At 39.0% G+C, this 22328-nt stretch overlaps 1 protein-coding gene across 1 annotated transcript in view; it reads right to left on the bottom strand.

Moving 5' to 3' along the window:
* Positions 1 to 15613: 15613 nt before the first annotated feature.
* Positions 15614 to 22328, bottom strand: part of SELENOF (selenoprotein F) — a 48957-nt gene continuing 42242 nt past the window's right edge. Inside the window, exons 4-5 of the mRNA XM_044671616.1 lie at positions 19082 to 19131; positions 15614 to 16459 (exon numbers count right to left, since the gene is read on the bottom strand). Of these exons, the coding sequence (XP_044527551.1) occupies positions 16328 to 16459; positions 19082 to 19131 (182 nt within the window). The 3' untranslated portion in view covers positions 15614 to 16327. The remainder of the gene's footprint in view (positions 16460 to 19081; positions 19132 to 22328) is intronic.

Genomic DNA, 22328 nt, shown 5'->3' with positions numbered 1-22328 from the left:
TATCACAAAAAACAAATCTATGTATTGGTAGTGTCTAAAAATGCTAATCTCAGTCTATACCACGGGTGCATCACCTCTTCATTAGTCTTCTACAATCATGATAGGTCATTGCATTGATTCCAATTCTTAAGCCACAATTGTTCTCCTTCAAATATTGTAGTTATTGTATACATTGTTACCTGATTCTGCTTTCTTTGCTCTGCATTAGTTCATATAAATCCTCTCAGATTTTTCTCAGTCAGTTTCTTAAGGATTTTTAGTAGCATTTGTTTAGCAATTCCCCCAAATAATGGATACTTACTTTGTTTTCAGTTCTTTTCTTTAAAAAAAATCCTTAACTTCTGTCTTAGAATCAAAACAGTGTATTGATTGATTCCAAGGCAGAAAAGCAGTAAGTGCTAAGCAATGGGGGTTGTCACTTGCCCAGAATCACCCAGGTAGGGAGTGTCTGAGGTCAAATTTGAACCCAGGACTTCCCTTCTCCAGGCCTGGCCCTCCATCCACTAAGCCACCCATCTTTCCTCTTTCAATTATTTTCTAAAACAACAAAAATGCTGCTATGAATATTTTTTGTATGTATGGGGCATTTATTTTTTCTTTCTCTGACCTCTTTGGTGTAGAAGCCTAAAAGTGATATTATTGGTCGAAGGGGATGCATAGTTTAGTGAAGTTTTGGACATAGTTCCAAATAGCTTTCCAAGATCATCACTTTCCTTTTTCACCATTTTTGCCAATATGATGGAGGTGAGGCAGAGCACCATAGTCAAATTGTATTCTAAGAAGATATATTCATGGGAGCAAATCTAGGAACTAGAATAAGGAAAGTATCTGGGTGACAATCCACGGAAACCATAAAGTAGTGTTGTAATTGGATCATAAATAGATCGCTTGAACAGAGAAGAAATAGATGAAGAATTTGGGAACAAGTGAGGGGAAGGGTCTTAAGATCATTGGATCTTATTTAGATCTAGAGCTGGAAGGGACCTTAGAAGTCATCTAGTCCAACTCCCTGATTTTATTTTGTTTCCTCCTTTTAAACTTTTATTTTACTTAAAAAAAATTAGAAAACATTTGCTATCTCTCCCACTCCTCGTCCTCCACTTAAAAAAAGAAGAAAACCATAGTCATGCAAGACAAATTCATGAACTGGCTCTGTCCAAAAGTGTATGTCCTAGTCTGCATTTTGAATCCTTCACTTTTTTTGGGGGGGGGGGGCGGCAGGAGAGGCGTTTTGTTTTATCCTCTGGAATTAGAGATGGCCATTGCATTCATCGTTGTTCCTAACTCTTTCAGAGTTTTTTTTACAATGTTATTATGTAAATTGTTTTCTGCATTTTATTGCCGTTTTACTCCCGTATTTATTCATCAGTTCATAGGAATCTTCCCAGGCTTCTTTGAAACTGTCCCTTTTGTTATTTCTTGCAGCACAATAGTACTTCATTATATTACTACACTAATAACATACACTATGGCAGAAGTCCAGATTGTGGTGATGAGGAACAGTACCAGGTGGGCCAAGGTCAGATACAAGAGATCTGATGGAAATAAAATCAATTGGACTTGGGAACAGATCAGATAAGAGACTTACAGGATGATGCTGGGTTGACAGAGCAGCCCAAAATGCAAATATCAACTTAAAACAAACCTAAATGCTTCCTACCTGCTAGGTTTTTTTATGTCTGTACACAATGTACCAAAGCAATTTGCTGTAAGCACAGATCTATGTCCCTTTTCTGCTCAATAAATTCCAGTGACTCTCGGTTGGCTTTGTGGTAAAATAGAAATACCTCTGTCTGGCTCTGAAAACCCTTTGTAGTCTGGCCCCAGTCTATCTTTCCAGCCTCATCATACATTACTCTGCTTCTGTGACCTAGCCTAACAGTTCTCTGACTTTTGGGTCTCAGGACCCTTTTCCATCCTTAAAATTTATTTGGAGCCATTAACGCTCTTAAAAAATATTGAGAACCCCAAAGAGCTTTTGCTTCTGTGGGTTATATCTAGCAACATTTTGCCAAATTAAAACAAATAAAATATTAAAATATTAATTTAACTGTGATAATAGTACTCATTACATGTTAACATATATAACATGTTTTATGAAAAAGAAGTACCAAAAAGTTAGTGAAAATGGCATTGTTTTATATATTTTTGGAAATTTCTTTCTGGTCTGGCTTAATAGAAGACAGCTGGGTTCTCGTGATTGTTTCTGCATTCAATCTGTTCTGATATATTGTTTTGATTGAAATAGATTAAAAAAATCTGACCTCACACAGATATACAATTGGAAAAGGAAGGAATATTTCAAAAGGCAAATGATGTCTTTGTATCATTATGAAAACAGTTGTGACCTCGGGGACCCCAGAGGGGACACACTTTGAGAACCACTGATTTTGCCAAACTGGCTTCTAAGCTCCTCACAGAAGGCTCTCCATCTCCCATCTATGTCCTGGCTGTTCCCCATGGTGCAATGTGCTCCCTCCTCCCCTTTCTCTCATAAAGTTTTCTCTTTTCCTTAGTGAAAATAGCTCAATTCAGACCTTCAATGTTAAACTGTTCCCCCCTAAATTGATAGCATCTTCCCTTCCAACTACCTCTTACTATTTGTATTTAAAAATAGTGAGTATGTAACACTTTTAAGGTTTAAAAAGGGATTTTACATACATTAGCTCATCTCATCCTTGAAAGACTTCTCTGAGGTAGTTATTATTACCCCCATTTTATAGCTGAGAACACTGAGGTATAGAGATGTTAAGTGACTTCTCAAGGGTTGCCCAGCTACTAAGGGACTGAGACCGCATTTGAACTCAGGTCTTCTTTACTCCAAGTCTTATATATTGTGTCCATTATGCCCCCTAGGAATCACTCTGCATGCACTTATGTTTGTACATGGACTCCCCATTAGAACACTCTCTCCACGAGAGGTGGGATGATTTCATTCTTTTTATTTGTACCCCCAGGGCTTAGAGTGCCTGGCATAGAGGAGGCACTTAATAATTTCTTGGTGATTGATTGACTGAATAAGAGAAGTGTAATTTCAAGAAGGAAGGAGGTGATAGGTCTTCTGTACTCTGCCCTGACCTGACCCCATAGCGAACATCATGTTTAGTTAACGAGGACTGAGAACAATGGTAGGATTATCTAAAATGCTTTCTACAAGACTTCTAGGTGGTTGAGTCATTTCTGTCATGTCTGGTTCTTTGTGGCCCCATTTTGGGGCTTTCTTGGCAGACCTGCTAGAATGGTCTGACATTTCCTTTTGCCCTTTAAAAGACAAGGAAACTGAGGCAGAGTTAAGTGACTTGTCAAAGGTCACAGAGCTAGAAAGCATCTGAGTACCTTGTAACCTTGAGTCTTGGTTTGCATTGAACACCAAGAGGTTGAGGGACTTGCTGAGTTTTTCATGGTTATGAGACCAACTCTTGACCCGCCTTATCATCTTGCTTCTCTGCTTTTTATTACTATAAATATAGAACTTAATTATCAGTAGACTATAAGCATCTTGAGGTCAGGGACCATTGCTTTTGCATTTATATCTCTTGGGATCTAGTATTCAGTTAATGTTTATTGAATATAATTGAATTAAGAAGTCCATTATTTATAATACCGTTTATTAAAAAAAAAACACCCTTTCCTTCTGTCTTATGATAGATAATAGGTATTGGTTCCAAGGCAGAAGGGATAGAATTGGGGTTAAGTGACTTGCCCAGGATCACACTGCTAGGAACTATCAGAGGGGTTTATTTTTTTTACATTAAATTTTATTTTTTTAAATGATCAAACCTGTCTTCACCACTACCACACCATCTCTGTCTCTGTCTCTGTCTCTCTTTGTCTCTGCGTCTCTGTCTCTGTCTCTCTGTGTCTGATTGTCTCTGTCTCTGTCTCTTTCTGTCTCTCTGTCTCTGTCTGTCTCTGTCTCTGTCTCTGTCTCTGTCTCTGTCTCTCTCTCTGTCTCTCTGTCTTCTCTCTCTTCTTTCTCTCTCTCTCTCTCTCTCTCTCTCTCTCTCTCTCTCTCTCTCTCTCTCTCTCTCTCTCTCTCTCTCTCTCTCTGTGTGTGTGTGTGTGTGTGTGTCTGATTGTCTCTGTCTCTGTCTCTCTAACATATACATACACACATCCAAGAAAAAAGAAAAGGAAACCCCTTGGTACAAAGTGTAGTGAAGCAAAGCAAATTCCCATCCTGGCCACGTAGCAATGCTGTTTCCAAAAGATGCTCAGGGTTCTTTGTGTCTCTCAGCCTGGTCTTTGCCTTATTTGCACGTAATCAGTCACCCTAAAGATGGGCAGTTCTCTGTCCTTGTAGCTTTTGGTTCCGATTGTGGCTGAGTTTCATTCTTCTTACTCTGGTCTCCAATTTGCTTTCATTTCAATCCCATCTTCCCAGGGCCAAACATGTCATTCAGCTCAGTGTCTCCAAAGAATTTAACGGACAAAGTTTCCATTCTGCCGTCCAAGGCAGGAATGAAAATGTCACAGAATTCCTCATGGACCCCCTAACAACTGCCACTTGTCTAGGGCTGGTGCTGCCAATGACCCTCTGAAAACAACTGAATACAGCTGGCTCATCTTGTCAAGTGGGTGCATCCACTTAAGCCTTGAAGTTTGAAAGGTCTCTTTTTCCAGCTGGTAAACGATTAAGTCACGTCCAAGAGGATGAACAATTTTGCAAAACTGAAGACTGATGACTTCTGTAGCTTCTCCCCTGATCTACCAAGACTATAACTCTATCAGAGACAATTACATTAGTCTGACAGGATGTATTTCTCAAGTAGCCGTGCTGCTTATCTCCCAGTATCTCACTCTCTTCTAATGTTTGTAAATCAATTAAAAAACCCTACTCCTTCCTCCATTAATTTTCCGCGAATGGACCTTCTGAATTAATCTACATCGCTGCTTACACTTACAAAATTACTTTCTTTTACATCTCCTGATTGGAGGCTTTTCTTCTAAATGGCGCTGAAGGACTCATTTATTCTGTGTGGGCAATACATAATCTTTATATCAAGACCCAAACACTCCCCATATGTTAGAGCGGATGGAGGAGAGAGGCTATTACCCCTCCTCCAACGACAACAGTAAACAAGACACTTGGATGATGGAGCCTGGAGAAGTTTGTCAAGATGGCGCCCTCATACCCCAAATCCATAGAGTAAGACCTCATGGTCACAAATTAGAATTTGTGCTCCTTCATTCTGGGTTGGGCTGAAACTGAGCTTTTCTTTAGAAGATCATTTCTTCATTGATAGTACAAATTAATTATATAAATATTATGTTATATATTATTATATATGGTATTATTATATATAGTATTAATCATATATTATATACGTTATGTGATATAACATATATATAAATGATATAATATATATTAACCAACAAGTGTCTACAAGGGTAGGCAGGTGACTAGCATTTATTAAACTCTTTCTGTGTATCAAAGGCTAAGTACTTGAGATACAAAGAAAGCTGAAAGCATCATCCCTCAAATCTGGCCCAGATGCTTCCTGGCTGTGCCACCCTGGGCAAGTCACTTAACTCCCAATGCCTAGCCCTTCCTGCCCTTCTGCCTTGGAACCAATACCCATGATGGATTCTAAGTCTTCTACAAGGTAAGGATTTTTAAAAGAATAAGCTGCATTGTTCCTGCCCACGAGGTAGCTCATCCTGGTGGGGTGCAAACAGTGTTCTGCAGACAAGATCTATAAGAGTACATAGAAGGGAATCTAAGAGGGAAGGATGGAGGAGAGGCTGGGAAAGGCCTTTTGTGTCTTGAAGGAAGCTAGGAAAGCCAGAAGTTGTGGTTAGGTTGGCATGGAAGGAGCAAGGAAGGGCACCAGGTAGGTGTTTGGGTAAGAAAGACTCTTGCCCTCCCCATGTAGAGCCCCAAGACACTGAATAGTTTTCCCCAGTGCTCTGCTTCTGCACCCTGACTTTCCTACTTTGGGGTGAAGGCATCCTGAAGTCAGCTGCATCCTTGGGGACTCTCAGGGTGAGAAGGATGAGGCACCACGAGTCCTGGACCTAAAATCCGTTCTGGGACCTTCCAGAAGCTGGATGGCGAGGGGCTAAGGCTCGAGTCACCTGTGCCCCAGCACAGATGAGAGTCAGGAAAGGGAGAGCAAGTGTGATTTACCCCTGACTCTGGCATCATCCAGTTGGAGCCTTTTCTCCCTGCAGACGTGAAAGTGGAACATACCAGATGCTGGGCTAAGTGTTCAATTTTTGCTTTTTACAAATATTATCTCCTTTTATCTTCTTCCTTCCTCCTGATGTGCTGATCTATATGTGGTAACAACAATAATAAAAATGATAGCAAGTATTTGCATAGCATCTTAAAGTTTGTAAAGTGCTTTCCAAATATTATCTCCCATTATCCTCACAACTACTCAGGGAGATGGATGCTATTATTATTCTCATTTGATAGAGGGGAGGCTTTTTTTTAAAAAAATTTTTTATTTTTTTATCTTGATGGAGTTGTTAACCTCATTTTAAAGATGAGAAAACTGGGTCAGAAAGAGGTCAAGTGATTTCTCTGGTTGTCCACAGTTACCCTGTCTATGGCAGGACTTGAACTCAGATCTTCTTAACGCCAGTTCTGGCCATTTCTTCCACTGTGCCATGTTTAAGCAACCCCAAGTATTGCTGACTCTAACTTTGCACATCCTCTGGTATACTTTCCCTTCTCTGGACCTGCCACCACCTTGGTGCATCCTTCATCACTTCCCGCCTGGACGGCTGCACTCATTGCTGGTGGCTCTGCCTGCTCCCAGGCTCTCCCCACTCCTATCCATCCTCCATTTGGCTCTAAAGGTGGCCTTTCCAAAGGTGGATCTGACTATGTCATCTCCCTCTTCAGTTACCTCTGGGTTCCCTAGCAACTTCTGGAGCAAATATAGCATCCCTGGCATTCAAAGCCCTTCCAAGATCCGGCCCCCTCGATCTTTCCAGCCTTTTTATGCCTAATTCTCCACTGTGTGTTCTGTGACTCAGGGACATTGTCCTGGCTCCTTCTGTAGACTCGGAGCATTTACTGGCGTCCCTCCTGCATGGAATGTTCCCCTCCTCCTCTCTGCCTCATGGTTGCCCTGGCTTCATCCAAGCATCCCTGGTTGGTAAGAAGCCTCTCTTGAGCCCCCGTGATGCTAATGCTGCCTTCCCTCAATCTTTGGCTCACCCTGTAGGTGATTTGTTGGCTCAGAGCGATTAATTCGTTGGACTCTTGAGCTTCGTGAGGGCAAGGACTTCTTTTTCTTGGGACTTCCAGTGCTTTGTACAGTGCCTGGGCATATAGCAGGTACTTAATAAATGTTTATTGTTGTTGCCAGAATAAAATAAAGAAAAAACAAAAGAAAAATGTTTGTTGACTTTATTGGACAAGCCAAATGTCAAGAAGAGTCAAGCAAAATATACTGCTAGGAAAGCAGACAAGATGTGTCTATGTTTCTAGCTTCCAAACTCTGCCTTAAGAGCTCCAACTTTTGTTCCTATATAAATAGGAATGATGAATGGAAATTATGGAGATAACTGAAGGCCTGGTAGAAGGGAGAGCTGTCAGAGCTCTCCCGAAGTCCAGTCAGCTTTCTTTCTTGGGAGGTTGTGGGTGCCCCTTGGCAAGAGGTCCCTCAGAATGGTTGGATGGACACTTATCGGAGGGGCTGGAGAAGACGTTCCTGCTGAGGTCCACGTTGTGTCTGCTGGCCTCCAAGTGTCCTTCGATTCTGATATTCTGGGAGGTTAGCCCAGGTGTCATGGAAAGTGCTTAATAAATGCATGGATGGGCATCAGTGGAGAAACTGCTGGTTACTGTGAGGTTTGGGTGGAAGAAGAGATTGTGATTAGGGAGAAATTTCAGGTTTCAAGAGCATGAAGGTGGATCTGAGTGAGGGCCAAGAGCCAAATGAGATCATTTCTGATAAGTGTGGCACAAAAAGTGCTCTGCAAACTGAGGACTCCTGTGCGTGCCCAAGGCAGAGGAGAGCCGTAGGTCAGGGGGTCTGAGCAAACTGAGTAACTGGTGTGGCTCAATGGAAGCCGGGCTGATTTTGAAGGGGAATCAACATATTTAAGTTCCCCAATTTAAGGGCAGGGACTGAGGAAGCTTAGACCTAGTCAAGGGAGGAACAGGGAGCCACAGCTGTGTACTAACCAGTCTGAGAAAGGAATAGGAAGTAGAGCCTGATAGCCTGGAACAGCTAAGAGAACGTCCAACTGGTCAGCGGATCTAGGTTCATATTCTACCTCTTAGACAATACAGCTTGTGTGACCTTGGGTAAGTTATTTCACTCTTCGGGGCTAAGCTCCCTCATTTTACAAATGAGGACCCTTCCAGTGCTAAAAACTCTTACATAGATCGATGGAGTGAGCTTCCAAGGTGAGGGGAGAGCAGCTGTCCCAGGGAGATTCTGGAATTAGCACCTGGTGGTAAGTAGCACCCCTTGGTCCTGAGTAGTGGTGCTACTTCTCCTACCCCTCCCCCCTCCCCCCCCCCAAAAAAAAGGAACAGCCAGCTATGAAAAGGATGCCAAGGAGTAAGGGATTCGGGACTGCTTAGCTCAAGAAGATGGAAAGAGCAAGAGAGGAAGAGATCTGTCCCGAAGGGGAATGTTAACAACAGAGGAGGGCCCATTGGGAGTAAATAAGCATTTATCAAGCAAATACTATGTGCCAGGCTAAGCACTAAGTGCTGAAGGTGGCAGAGGGCATTGATGTAAACTTGGGGCTTTGGAAAACACGTCCCTGACCCTGCCTACAGGAGAAATGTGTCGTATGTTTACTCTTGTTCCAAGGCTTTTTAATAACCTCTTTCCACGCTAGGACCTTGCTGGAAATCTATACTCTCATCCCAGCTTTGTTGTGAGGATCAAATAAAGTGATATTTGTAAAGTGCTGGGCAAATCTTAAGGCATTACAGAAGCTGTGTACTAACCAGTCTGAGAAAGGAATAGGAAGGTTACTGTGGTGTAACAGAAGGTTAACAGGTGGTGTTTATACGGTGCTTACTGGGTGCCAGCACTGAGCTTCACATTGACTAGTTACTACCTGGGATGTGAACAAACCATTAGGCTGAGAAATGAAGTGTTGACATAGGTATATTCTATTCATTAGCCTGTTGTTAAAAGATGTGACCCAGTTCATGGACTTTATCCTTGGCGTGTGTGTGTGTGTGTGTGTGTGTGTGTGTGTGTGTGTGTGTGACCATTACACATTCATAAGCAGCTAGCAACAAAATTTGTGCTGAAGATGTATTTCTCCATTAGAAATTTTATTGATTGGAAATTACCTCCTTAGGCTTTCTTCTTCAATGCTACAGAAAGAATGTCGTCGTTTAGGAATGTCTAAGCCACATTAGCAGCAGTATCACAGAGCTCACCCAAAATACATCTGAAAGAATTCCAACCCAGATTACTAGAGATTTCGGGGAAATTTACATTCATGCTTGGAGTGGAAAAGAGAAATCCCTCATTATTTCAGTCCTTTAAAAGCATCTTTCAATCTGGATTGGCACCAGAATGGAGCGACTTCCATTTTGTTTTGTTTTGAGAGGCGAGTCAAGTTTTTGGACTTGCCGTTTCCTGAAACATAAATCATTCTTTGATGGCTCCATCACCATGTTTATGTATTGAACAAGACTGAATGGATGTAACCATCTATTAGTTTAGGGCAACTTATTCATACTGTTTCATTCTATATGAATTGTATCCAAATCCTTCCATACAACCTTCCTAAAGATTCTGTCAGATATACTGGAGGCTTTCCTACATCTCTCTCCTCTCTTCTCTGTCACTTTCTCCCCTCTCTTCTCTTTCTTCTCTCCGTTCCTGTCCCTTCCTCTTTTCCTTGTTCTTACATGATCTCTCTTCCGGGTACTTAGATCATTGTTCAGCATTGTTCACCCCTTCTCTGCACACACCCCCCTTTCCCCAGGCAGTAGTAGTGATGATGGCAACTGTAAACAAGGAATGATGGAATATGGAAAGGGAGATGATTCCTTAGGGAATCCCTGATCTGTCTGATGAGTTCTCTCCAACCAACCTGATGAGTACAAGCTTTAGACCTCTGCCTGGAGGGCACTTCCCATGTGCCCTAACACCTAGCAAAGAAGAGGGCACAGGAGACACTTCTGAGTCTGTGGCAGCCTCAAAGATGGAGGCTGAGTCAGAGTGGGGTGGGTGGACACTGGTCAGAAAAGATGCTTTTTTCCAGTGTCTATAAAAGCATTTCACTGTAGCCTTGGATTCTTCTTCCCCTTCTTGCTTTTCCTCCCTTAGACATCCAGATCAATGTACAACAAACAGAATGAGATGAGATTCCTCCCCTCCACTCCCTCATCTTGAAGTAACAATGTACAGAAGCATATGGCAAGCTGCCCAAGTGGTCTAGGAAGGGAGGGTCAATAGACATCAAGTTAATGGCAGTCTGCCTTCTGTCTTCCTCTTTCCATTTCTGAGCATGGGTCAGAGGCTAAAGATACTGATGGTTTCTTATCCTTTTTGGGGGATATTACTAAGATATCTCCAAGACAGTCTTTGTAGTGATAGGAAGCTAAAGGGAATCAGTATTGTGTCAACTGCTCCTAGTGTGAACCTCTGTTCATCAGGAAATATTTGGATAATGGAGGACATTTTCTATGACACTGATAAATGTTTGGATGACCGAGATGACTTTTCATAGCTTTACACTTTGTTTGATGAGTTGGACTAACTGATATTTCTAGCCCCAATTCTTAGACTCTTATCCTCCTTCCCTCAATGTCTGGCTCGTAGTCTTTCTCTCCAACTCATGTCTTTATTCTGGGGAATTTCAACATGCATATTGTCTCTTAAATATAACCTCCCACGGGGCAACTGGGTAGCTCAGTGGAGTGAGAGTCAGGCCTAGAGACAGGAGGTCCTAGGTTCAAACCCGGCCTCAGCCACTTCCCAGCTGTGTGACCCTGGGCAAGTCACTTGACCCCCATTGCCCACCCTTACCACTCTTCTACCTATGAGACAATACACCGAAGTACAAGGGTTTAAAAAAAAAATATATATATATAACCTCCCAGTTCCTTAACTCAAGTTTCCATGGCTGACTCTTTCACTCCACCTCAGTTATACACATGGTTAATAATTCTCTTAATTTTGCCCTTCCCATAAATGTTGCATTTTTATCTGATCATAATTTTTATTATTTCACAGTTCCCTTTGCCTTAAACCTTCTAACCCCGCTCTTCAACTTCACGATGACCTTGTGTCTCAACCCCTCAGTTGTTTCCCAGATCATCACTCTTGTTTGGGCTACATTTTTCTTCCTTCCCTAATTACCTATTCATCACTTGGTGAATCATTTCAATTCTACACCATGTTCCATACTTGGGATCCCTTTGTTTAGTTTGTGACAGTTGCTGATTAGGCCTTGCCAAGCGCCAACCCTGGGTCACTCTCAAAATTTTACTCATTTTCTTATTCATGGATTACTGAATGGAGCTGGGGAAAATCATGAAAAAATTATGCTTGACGGGGTTTACTATGTTACATGATCTCAATGGAGATGTCAGTCCTTTTACTTCTCACTAATTTGCTGTAATACTCTACTGTAGTGGCTATTCCAAACATTCTCATCTTTCTTCAGCCAATTTTCCTATTATCTCAGCTGAGGATTCTGCCTCATTCTTAAAAAAATTGAGGCCATCTGCCAATGGTTCCTATTTCTCCCTCCCAATCTCCCACTATTTGAACACTACCACTTTATCGCTGCCTCACATGAGGAAATGGTCCTTCTTGTTAAGCCAAATCCCTCAACATGCACCCTTGATCCCATTCTCTCCTAACTTTATTGGAATATCTCCTCTGTCATCTCCAGTTTCTTTAATCATTCCTTATTAGCTGGCCCCTTCCCCGCAATCTTCTTATATCATCTTCATCCTGATCTTGCCATTCCCATTCACCAAAATCCTTTATTCTCTCTTCCCTTTGATAAACTCTGTAGGAAGGGAACATTTATTAGGTACCAGTTATATGTCAGGCACTGTGTTGTGCTTTACAAATATTATCTAATTTGATCCTCACAATAATCTTGGGAGATAGGTACAATTATTATCCTCATTTTGTAGTTGAGGAAAGACAATGGTCAAGTAAATTGACCGGGATCACAGAGCTAGTGTTTTAGGTCAAATCAGAATTTTGGTCTTCCTGACTCCAGACCCAGAGCTCCATTCTTTGCACTACCTGGCTTTTAGGTGCCTCTTCTTTTATTTATTCCTTCCACAGCTGAATGCACTATAATCTGGCTTCAGACCTGAACTGAAACTAGTAACTCAAAAGTTACTAATTATCTCTTGAGTTCCTAACCTAATGGCCATTTATCTGTCTTTAACATTCTTACCTTATGGATTTCCCTCTCTAAAATCTCGTTTGGTTCAAGATACTCCTAGTCCTCATTCTCCTCCCACTTAACATTCTTTTTTTGTTGGATTTTCATTTACGTCATACCTTCTAAACACAGGTGTACCCTAAGCTTAGGCTCTAGGACCTTCGTCTTCTCCCTCTATACCATGGGTTATTAATCTGGGATCCATGGACATGTTTTAAAAATGTTACCTATATCTCAATGATTGCTTTCTCTTATAATCATATTTTATTTTATTAATTCAAAAACTTTATTCTGAGGGTCCATAGGATTCACCAGATTGTCAAAGAGGTATAGAACACACAAAAAAGTTTAAGAACTTCTATTCTGTTATTTCACTTCATGATCTCATTAGTTCCCTTGAGTTCAATTATTATCTCTAATCAGATAATTCCTAGACCTATATGTCCATCTCTAATCTTTCCCCAGGGTTTATCTAGAACAGTGATTCCCAAAGTGGGCACCACCACCCCCTGGTGGGTGCTGCAGTGATCCAGGGAGGCGGTGATGGTCACAGGTGCATTTATCTTTCCTATTAATTGCTATTAAAATGTAAAAAAAAAATAATTTTCAGGGGGCTAAGTAATATTTTTTTTTTGGAAAGAGGGCGGTAGGCCAAAAAAGTTTGGGAGCCACTGATCTAGAATCATCAACTTTTGGACATCTTGAACTGGTTTTCTTACAGGCATCTCAAACTCTGACATATCCAGAGCTGAACTCATCTCCCACTCCAAATCTCTCTTCTTGACTTTCATGACACTCTTGAGGGTACCCTCAAATCCTTATTCACACATCTCACATATCTAATGTTACCAATTCTTGTTAATATTACCTTCAAATCTCTATTACTCATCTCTCTTTCCATTCAAAAACACACTCTGGTATATGCCCTCATCATCTCTTATTTGGGCTACTGTAATTGCTTTTGGATTGCCTTTGCTGCTCCAAGTCTCTCTATTGCAGTCCATTTTCCATTCAGTCAACAAAGTGATTTTCCTGACATTTAGATATCATATCACTACCTCTCCCCTCACTCAATAAACTTCAGTGGCTCCCTATTATTTCTGGGATCAAATATAAGTTCCATTTGACATTTAAAGCCCTTTGTAATTTGGCTTCTATTTTTCTTACACTTTACTCTCTTCCATATATTCTATGATTCAACTAAAATGGCCATCTCTAGACTTCATGTTTTCCCACTGTCTATTCTCCATACCTGGAATGTTTTCCCTCCTCTCTTCGGGACTTCTCTCTTTTCATGACCCAGATCAATAACCATCTTTTCTGAAGAAGCCTTTTCTTGTCCTGTTCTTTACTCTTCTGCCAGTGCCCTTCCTGGAGACCACCTTCCATGTACATTGCCTGCATCTTGTAAGAACACAGCTACTTGCATGCTGGCTCCCTCATTAGAAATATGTGCTCCCTGAGGGCAGAGACACCATGTTATGTCTTTATTTGTATTCGCAGCACAATGCCTGGCACATTGCAGGTGCATTATTAAATGCTTAACCATTTAGTGGACTACTGTTGAGAATTTAAGGATAGCTTTCAAGGCTAAATTTTGTTCTATTAAAAGAGTGGAATGCTGCATTGTTTATTATCAGCTGTTGTCACTGTTCTTGAAGGACCATGGGCCCTTCCCATACACCTTGCAGTTGAAACCTTCCATATATCACTTCCTCCATTAGAATGTGAGCTCCCTGACAGCACTGTTTTCTATTTGTCTCCCCAGCACTTAACAAAGAGGATTACATACAGTAAGCGCTCAATAAATGCTCTATAATTGAAATAAGGATGTGCTCTGCTGTAGCAAAAATTGAGAAAATCTTCCTGTGGCTTTCTCAAATTCACAGTATAATTCCAGATTGCTCTCCAAAATGGTTGGATCAGTTCATAGTTTCACCAACAGTGTATTATTGTCCCCATTTTCCCATATCTGCTCCAACATGTCATTTCCCCCTTCTATCATTTTAGCCAATGATAATTTAGATATCTCAGAGTTGTCTTAATTTGCACTTCTCTAGTCAATAATGATTTAGACCATTTTTTTCATTTAACTATATGTAATTTTGATTTCATCCAAAAAATGCCTATTCATCAATTGGGGAACCTATTGACTTTTCAAAGATTTTTGCACTATTAAAAGGTGGTTGGTACAACTGGAAACTTCCAGCTAATTAATATCTAAAGCAACATGATTAAGAGAATTTTTGCTATAGAGATAGAAAGAATGCTAAGTGATTATCTAGTCGTTTTTCAGTTGGAGAGATGAGGCCCAGATAGGACAAGTAACTTGCTGAGGGGCACACAGGCAGGAAGTAATGGAGGCAGTTGAAATTTAAATCTAGATTTTCTTCCTTCTGTATCATACTAATTAAAAAAAAGATAATCTGCAAACGTTTCCTAGAAACTATTGCCTTTAAAAAATGTATCTTGATACCTTCTTTTTTACATTACCAAAATTTCTTCCAATATGCACCTCCTTTTCCTAGAGTGAACCCATATAGAGAAGGGAGGAGGGGAGGAGGAGGAGGAGGAGAAGGAGGGGAGAGAGAGAGAACACCTGATAAATGCATTAAAAAGTCTGATTATATAAAATGTACCACACTATACAATATATCATACTCATGTACTTCCCACCTCTGTAATGGGGAGGTATATCTTTTCATATCTATTCTTGGGAGCCATGTTTGCTCTTTGTAATTCTGAAACATTCACTTTAGATTTTTTTCCTTTGGTGGTTATTTCCATTTCCATTTTTGTAGTTATTGTCTATATTACTTTCCAGGGTCTGCTTATCTCTGCACCAGCTTATAAAGATCTTTCCATGCTTCTCTGTATTCATCATATTTGTTACAACACAGTAATATTCCATTACACTGATGTACCACTGTATTATTGCTTTTTAAAAACTTCTCAAATATATCCTTCATTATGGTCTTTATTCTCTTTGAGGTCTGAACCTTCCATTCATCTTTTAGATTATGAATTTAAATTATCTAATATATTTGGATTATGTATTGTATAATTTTGAGGCATAGAACAGCATAAATATGTAAAGTAAGAATAACAATGGCAATTGTGAGATGTTTCTATGTAGCACAGTAGTTCTGGGATTATGGCTAAAAATATGTGTATACTTAAAGCTTATTAAAATATACATGGGGAAATGTGTCTTTCAAACAAAAAAAATGCATTAAAATAATTGCCTAAAGAATTCACATTGAGACAGAGGTTGAAAATTTTTAATTCTAGTTCAGTTTAATACATGAATCTTTTCTTGACTCATTCACTGCAGCAAAGTCAAACACTGAAAAGAATACACTAAACATCAGATCTACACAAGCCCTCTTGGGGTTTTCTGTGAGATCGTCACTAACGTGCACTTCTTGGAGTGTTTTACAAAATGCTACAAATGCTGAAACCAGGCACAATGATGAAATGTTTCCTGAACTAGCATTCATTATAAACTATAGTATTTCTGTTAAAAAGAAAGCTGGGGTGTCACAAAAATGAAGAAGTCATTGGCACAGTATATTATATTTGCTAGTGACTTCTAGTCATTGCTTATAAAGAAGGAGCATGGCATACAGACAAGACATGGTCATCATTTCCTTATTCATCCATCTCCTCCCCATTTTGTGTAGAACTGGTCCAAATATAACAAATTCTATTATTTGCATAATTAACTCCATGTTTGTTATAAAGCATCTCATCAGAGGGAACAACAGACAAGAGAGGGAATAGATCAAAAGCAGATTCTGTACAGTTGGTCAACTTGTTCAAGATCATGTGCAATGTAGAGACTTTCGGTTCAAAGTAGAAAGTACGCACAACCTTTTGGCAAGGAATTAATCTCCCAAAGGTGACCAAAGGATACAATGATTGATATTGCAAAATTCACTGAAGAAAAGAAATGATATAACAAAACTGAAAGCATATTTTATATACGTTCTAATTTTTCACTAAGGAATTCTTCCACACTATCTGTGTTCCATTTGAGGATGCTGAGTTCTTCAGCAATGTTCCCATTGTCATCCAACAGCTTTAGCACAGGATCCGAACCAAGAACATACTGTACAAAAGAGAATGATCGTTATTTTCTGAAAGGAAAGATTTTTGCCCCTCGACTGTACAATTAAATTCAGTCGAAGCTAAATAAAATAATTTTTTAAAAGGTTTAAATACATGAAGGAACCCTTTACAGTTCTAGGATAAAAATGCTCTTAAAATTCATTTGGGAATCTATTTAGCAGTGATTTGGTGCTACTTTGTGTAGGATAGTTTAAATAATTGCCAGTTTTTAGATCACATTTACTTTTTACCATGATATGATTCTATTATAACTATTCAATAAAGTGCTTGTTGTCTGCTGTGTACAAAGTCTCGTGGGAGGAGTGGAGGAGATAAAAACTGTAGAGACAGATCTTTTGTTGTGATATGGTACTTTCTTTGACACTTCCTATCATGTTCCTTCCCACCTTCTCAGTTACTGATTATTCCCATAAATCCTGTGTGGAGGATTGATCCAGGACTTTGGAGATTTTCCTGTGCTTTTTTTTTTTCAGATTTTCAAGAATCAAAAAGCTGCTTAGCTGTCCATACATCTGTAGATGCTCATTCCTGTACTGTTACTCACAGGTCTCCTTTCTATGTCATAAAGTCTCAGGGAGATGATGACAGATTAGTATGATAAATATACTTATTTACTAAATTATAACAATTATTGTAACCACTTCTATAAATATGCATTAGAACACATAAAATACTAATAATAAGTCAGTTGGTTTATTGCTATATTTTTTAAAAAATGTAAAACTTGAACTGTGAGACTTAAGTCTCCTTTTTATTTATAGATTAAACAATTTTTAAAATGAGTCTCAGTTATAATCAATATAGAAGAATTAGCCAATTACCATCTTGTTCAGTTTTTCTGTTCTTGGCAATATGCTTGCCAGATTCTCTAGGTTACTATCATACTTTCATAAGTTTCCTACTGAAATTCAGAGGAGTATATATCAAGAAGACCCCGTAAAAATATAGAAATTGAGACAAAAATGTAGTCAACTGCTGTCAGCTACATAATGAAACTGAAAATCATCAGTTGATTTAAAAAGGGATGGCTCTTTTTCTTTTAATAATCCTTACTGAAATGAAATCAACAAAAACAGTCTTCTTCAAAATAGGAAAAATTGTATAAATAACAAAATGGCAATATACTATTTGTCTAATTTCTACTAGGAAACTCACTGACGGGCAACAACAGCAGTTTAAATAATTTGGCTAACACATCACCAAGAAAAGAAATACTGAACAAGGTGTCAAATGAGCATCTTTACAACAAGGGAGTTGAGACCCTTCAACATTATTTTAGGAAAAAATCGGTATTTCTTTTTTGAATTTCTATCATTTTGAATCATAGCTCAGAAATAAAAGTGCTCCCTGGGTCTACACTTGTCAGCTTTATTTTTAGATGGATCCTATAAAGCAGCTAAACTTTTTTTGCTCTTGGGAAAATATGATCTTTTTACCATAGCCTACCAAGAATTCATTTGGACTTTCTGAAACTGTTGATAACCTGACTGACTAGATCAGTTGTTCCCTATAGAATTTGGACAAAGTTCCAATCTTAGTGGGAAAAACATTTAACAAATAGAAGATCCAATATTAAAGCCAATAGGATTGGTTAACCCATGCTGTGGGAGGAAAAGGAAAATATCCTGGAGGTGTGTTAACACTTTCTGTTGCACTGACTCACTTCCCAAAACAGATTTTCAAATGTTTGCTGGGGGCAGGTACATCAATCCCTTTTTGCAAGATAGCTTTGCTTGTCATAGAAACTGTGGAATTTCACTGAAACGTTTGTGTCATACATGATTATTAGTTCAACTCTATAATTTTGCCCATGAGAGGACCAATGCTCAGAAAAGTGACTGATCCAAGAAGGTATTTTTTTAACCCCCAACATGAAGGCAAATTTGGGGGCTTACAGTACAAAAACATGTTTTTTAGTCTCATTCAAATGAAAAAAAAAGTGTGCTTATATAGTTCTCAAAGCCTACTTTAGGGAACTAAGTAGTTTTTTTGTACCATGAGGGGTATTCCATTTTAAAGCTGTTGATGGTCACATTGGAGTCATTCCATGGAACTAAGCGCATGAACATCTGCTACGACATTCTGCAGAGCCTGCATGGAGAACAGGGTCTGGATCTGTGATTTCAAGGGTACTAAAAACTCCCACAAGAGAAATTCTATTAATACAGGTTGGTACCTTCTATGTAACTGAGTGTTTTTAGAGAATGACTAAACCATCAAGAGGCTAATAAGTGTTTTGCCCACGGTTGCATGGTCATCATTTGTAAGACGTAGGACCTGAATCCAAAGACTTCTTGGCTGCGAGGCTGCCTTTCAACATGTCAGCTCACATAGTTTTTGAGGGATTACCTTGTGCTACCCATGAATTTCATAGATAACTGATACTTGTCTAGGCTTTGGATTCTAGTTGTAGTGAATTTAGCTTTTCCTTCCAATTTTAACTGACCACTTATAATTCCTGTCAACATTAATTAGCTACAATTACTAATGCCCTTAGGTAACTGGATTGAATTTTAAGGAAACTGAATAAGCATAATTCATTCTAAATGATACATTTTCTGTTCTTCCTCTCTCCTCAGTCTAAACGGGTAAACATTCTCACCTTTATTTGCAATCCCCTGAAGAGTTTGGGTTTGTCACTCCTGACAAAAGCTAAAATTAAAAAAAAAAAAAGAGAAGAAAAGATTTGTTTTTAGGACATGAAGGATTGGAGGATGCATTCAGATATATAACAAAAGATCAATCACATTTTATAAATATTTCATGAGATGATACAAACTTTTAGATTATAGACAGTACTGTCTTTACTTAGTAGTATCATATTTGTTGGATTTAATAAGCCATTCAAAGAATAGTTAAGACATAATGTTGTTCTATGGACTAATATAAAAGTGAACATATATAAGTTTTACAGACTTCTTTTGTATCACAATTAGGCAGATAGTGTACAATCTTTATAATGAATTTATTACATGACTTCTTTTGATCCTTAGAATCCTAGGACCTAAGTCACAGATATACTATTATGCCTGTGTTACAGACATGGAAAAAACACAGAAGCTTTGAGAGGTCATAGAATCCCAGAATCTTAGAGGCAACTGGATCCAATCTAGTCCATCCATGAATGAGAAACTCCTCTATAAAATACTTAGCAAGACTACCTGAAGGCCTCCAGTGAAAGGGAATACTTCAAGGCAAACCCTCTAATCATAAGAAGTCAGACACCATATGTTCAGAGTTCAGAGACTTCAGAAACCATCCAACACCCTTACTTTAGAGATAATGAAACTGAGGCCTATGGAGGTTAAATGACTTGCTAAAAGTCATAAGCATATACTGGTAGAAAATATCAGTAGAAGAACTTGAATCCAGGGCTTTTGACTGCAGAGCCCAATCTTTTTCTATTGGACTATACTGCCTCATCTTCCCATCTTCCAACAATGTGAAGGTTGTTCTTTTGAACTTTTAGCCAAATATATTGTTTTGTCTTCTGTAAAAATAAGAGAATGTAAAAATAAATGGTGAAAACTATGCAAATAAAGGTTGAAAACTGTTCAGATACTTTTGATAGATGTATCCAAAAATATCTTCAGTGATAAAGTGAAGCTCATAAATGAACTTCTCTTCAGAGCCAGGCACAAGGACACTAAAGAGCCTCTTCTTATAAAAAATAAAATATTTATTGAAAAACATATAAGGATAAAAGGATTTCTAACTCTAAGGGATTCTAACTCCACCCAAAAACTCCCTGGTTCCACAAGGAACCGTTTCTCTTTTTTTCACAGGCTACACTAATCCTTCCTGATCTAACCCAAATGTTTACTATTCTAAATAAACTACCACTATTATTCTTATAATTCTTAACTTCACCTTCAAGTTATACAAATAACAAAGGCTAGCTGGTTGAGTTTCAACAAGAATCAAGTTATGACTCTGAGCCTCAGCAGACTCAGAGTCCAAACCAAAGACCAGGTTTTTCTTTGGTCTTCTCAGAGTTAAATCAACTATAAAAACAGTGATAGATAGTCACTAGTGTTTCCCAAGTTGAAAAGGAAAACACTTAACTCCTTCAGGTCTTTCTCTCCTTTCCTTCTATCTCAGACAGGAGAGAGAGTCTCTGTGAGTGACTCTGCCAACTGCCACAGAAAAACTATTAAAGACCTGAAAATGACACTGATTTAGCTCTGTTTGAAACTCCAATTCTTTCTTAAGCCAGCTTCTCTATTTCTTATCTCTAAACTAATATAAAAAAGGCCTAATTTTTCTAATATTATCCTTATACTTCTGGGACCAAATAGAACCAGTGCAATGCATCATGTGATGATGGCCTGTTGAATATGTGAATATAACTATCATTTCTCCCCCATTCTCTCCTCCTCAGGCTACTCCCCACCCTGGTTCCTTCAATTGATACTCAGACGGCCCTTTACCATCTCAGCTGCCTTTGATACAAAGTGTGGTTCAGATTTTTATGTAATAATCCAAATGTAGTCTGATGAGGGCATGGAATTTTGGTGGAATTATCACAACTCAACTCCTGGACAATATGCCTCACTGAAGGCAGTTGAAGATGTCATTATACAGTTTGTTTTTTTTTTTTTTTTGGCTGCTAACTCAAACTGAGCTTCCATTCTATTAACACATTTTGATCTTTTTCAGACAAACTGCTTTCTAGCTACACTTTCCCACCTTGTCCTTGTAAACTCTAATGTAAGACTGTATTTATTACTACCAAATTTCACTTAGTCTGGCCCCATGTACTGGCCTGCCGACATCTTTTTGTATCCTTATTTTCTCATTTAGTGTGTCAGTTATCACTTCTAGCTTTGTATCATCTGCAAATTTGATAACACATGCCCTTAATGCTTTATCCATGACACTGATACAAATTTTAAAATGAAATAAAGTCAAGTACATATCCCTGGCACTCCCTTCCAAGGTGACATTAAACTAGTAATGACTAATCTTTGAATTCTTCCTTTCAACAAAGTTTGGAACCCACCTAAGTGTGCTATTTATTTCATATTGTTCCATTTCCCCCAAAACTTACCCAAAGCAATATATTTAATGAGTGACAGGGACTGCTTGTGAACCTAGATCTTCTTATTCCAGCTCAATACATATCACACCATTCTAGGCTGCTTCGAACTCAAACCGCCACAAATCTGTCTCTAAGCGCAATGTTCACTTTTTCCTTTGTGCATCTATTGTCTTAGCATGTCTTCCACACTATATAGTATATATTCTCATGGGATTGGAGTTCCAAGACACTTTGTAGAGGTCATGTAGTTCAATCTCCTACACTACAGATATTCCTTCCCAAATTCTCCTACATGTCTAGTGATGTGACCAGACATATCATTCCATTTGTGTAAGGCTCCACTGTTAAGGTTTCTTCTTACATTGAGCCAAAAGTGACCTCCCTGTACTTGAACACCTAATTTCTGGTTTGTTCTGTAGAGTTAACATAGCATGTCCCTTCAGTTAGTACCTAATCGTCTCCCCCCTTATGAACTTTTTCAAATGATCTCGTTTTGGGACTCTTCATCATTTTTTCATCTGTTTTTTTTTTTTTTTTTTGATGTGTTCACATTTGTCAATGGTCCTATTGTGGTACCCAGAACTGAATGCAGTGCTCCCGATGTGGCCTGGTCATTGCAAAAGACAGGGGGACTATTAATGTCCTTGATCAGGGAGCTCTGTGCCTCTGACAAAACAGCCTAAAACTGAATTGGCTTTTTATTTCTTGGTAGCCACAGCAGTGCTGACTCACATTTAACTTCAAGTCCATGAAAATCTTGAAATTTTTTTCACATTAGCTGCTCCTTCACCTTATAGAGTTCATGGTT

This window comes from Gracilinanus agilis, chromosome 4, assembly GCF_016433145.1.
Source record: "Gracilinanus agilis isolate LMUSP501 chromosome 4, AgileGrace, whole genome shotgun sequence".
Lineage (NCBI taxonomy): Eukaryota > Metazoa > Chordata > Mammalia > Didelphimorphia > Didelphidae > Gracilinanus > Gracilinanus agilis.
This window is presented reverse-complemented; position numbering and strand designations above follow the sequence as displayed.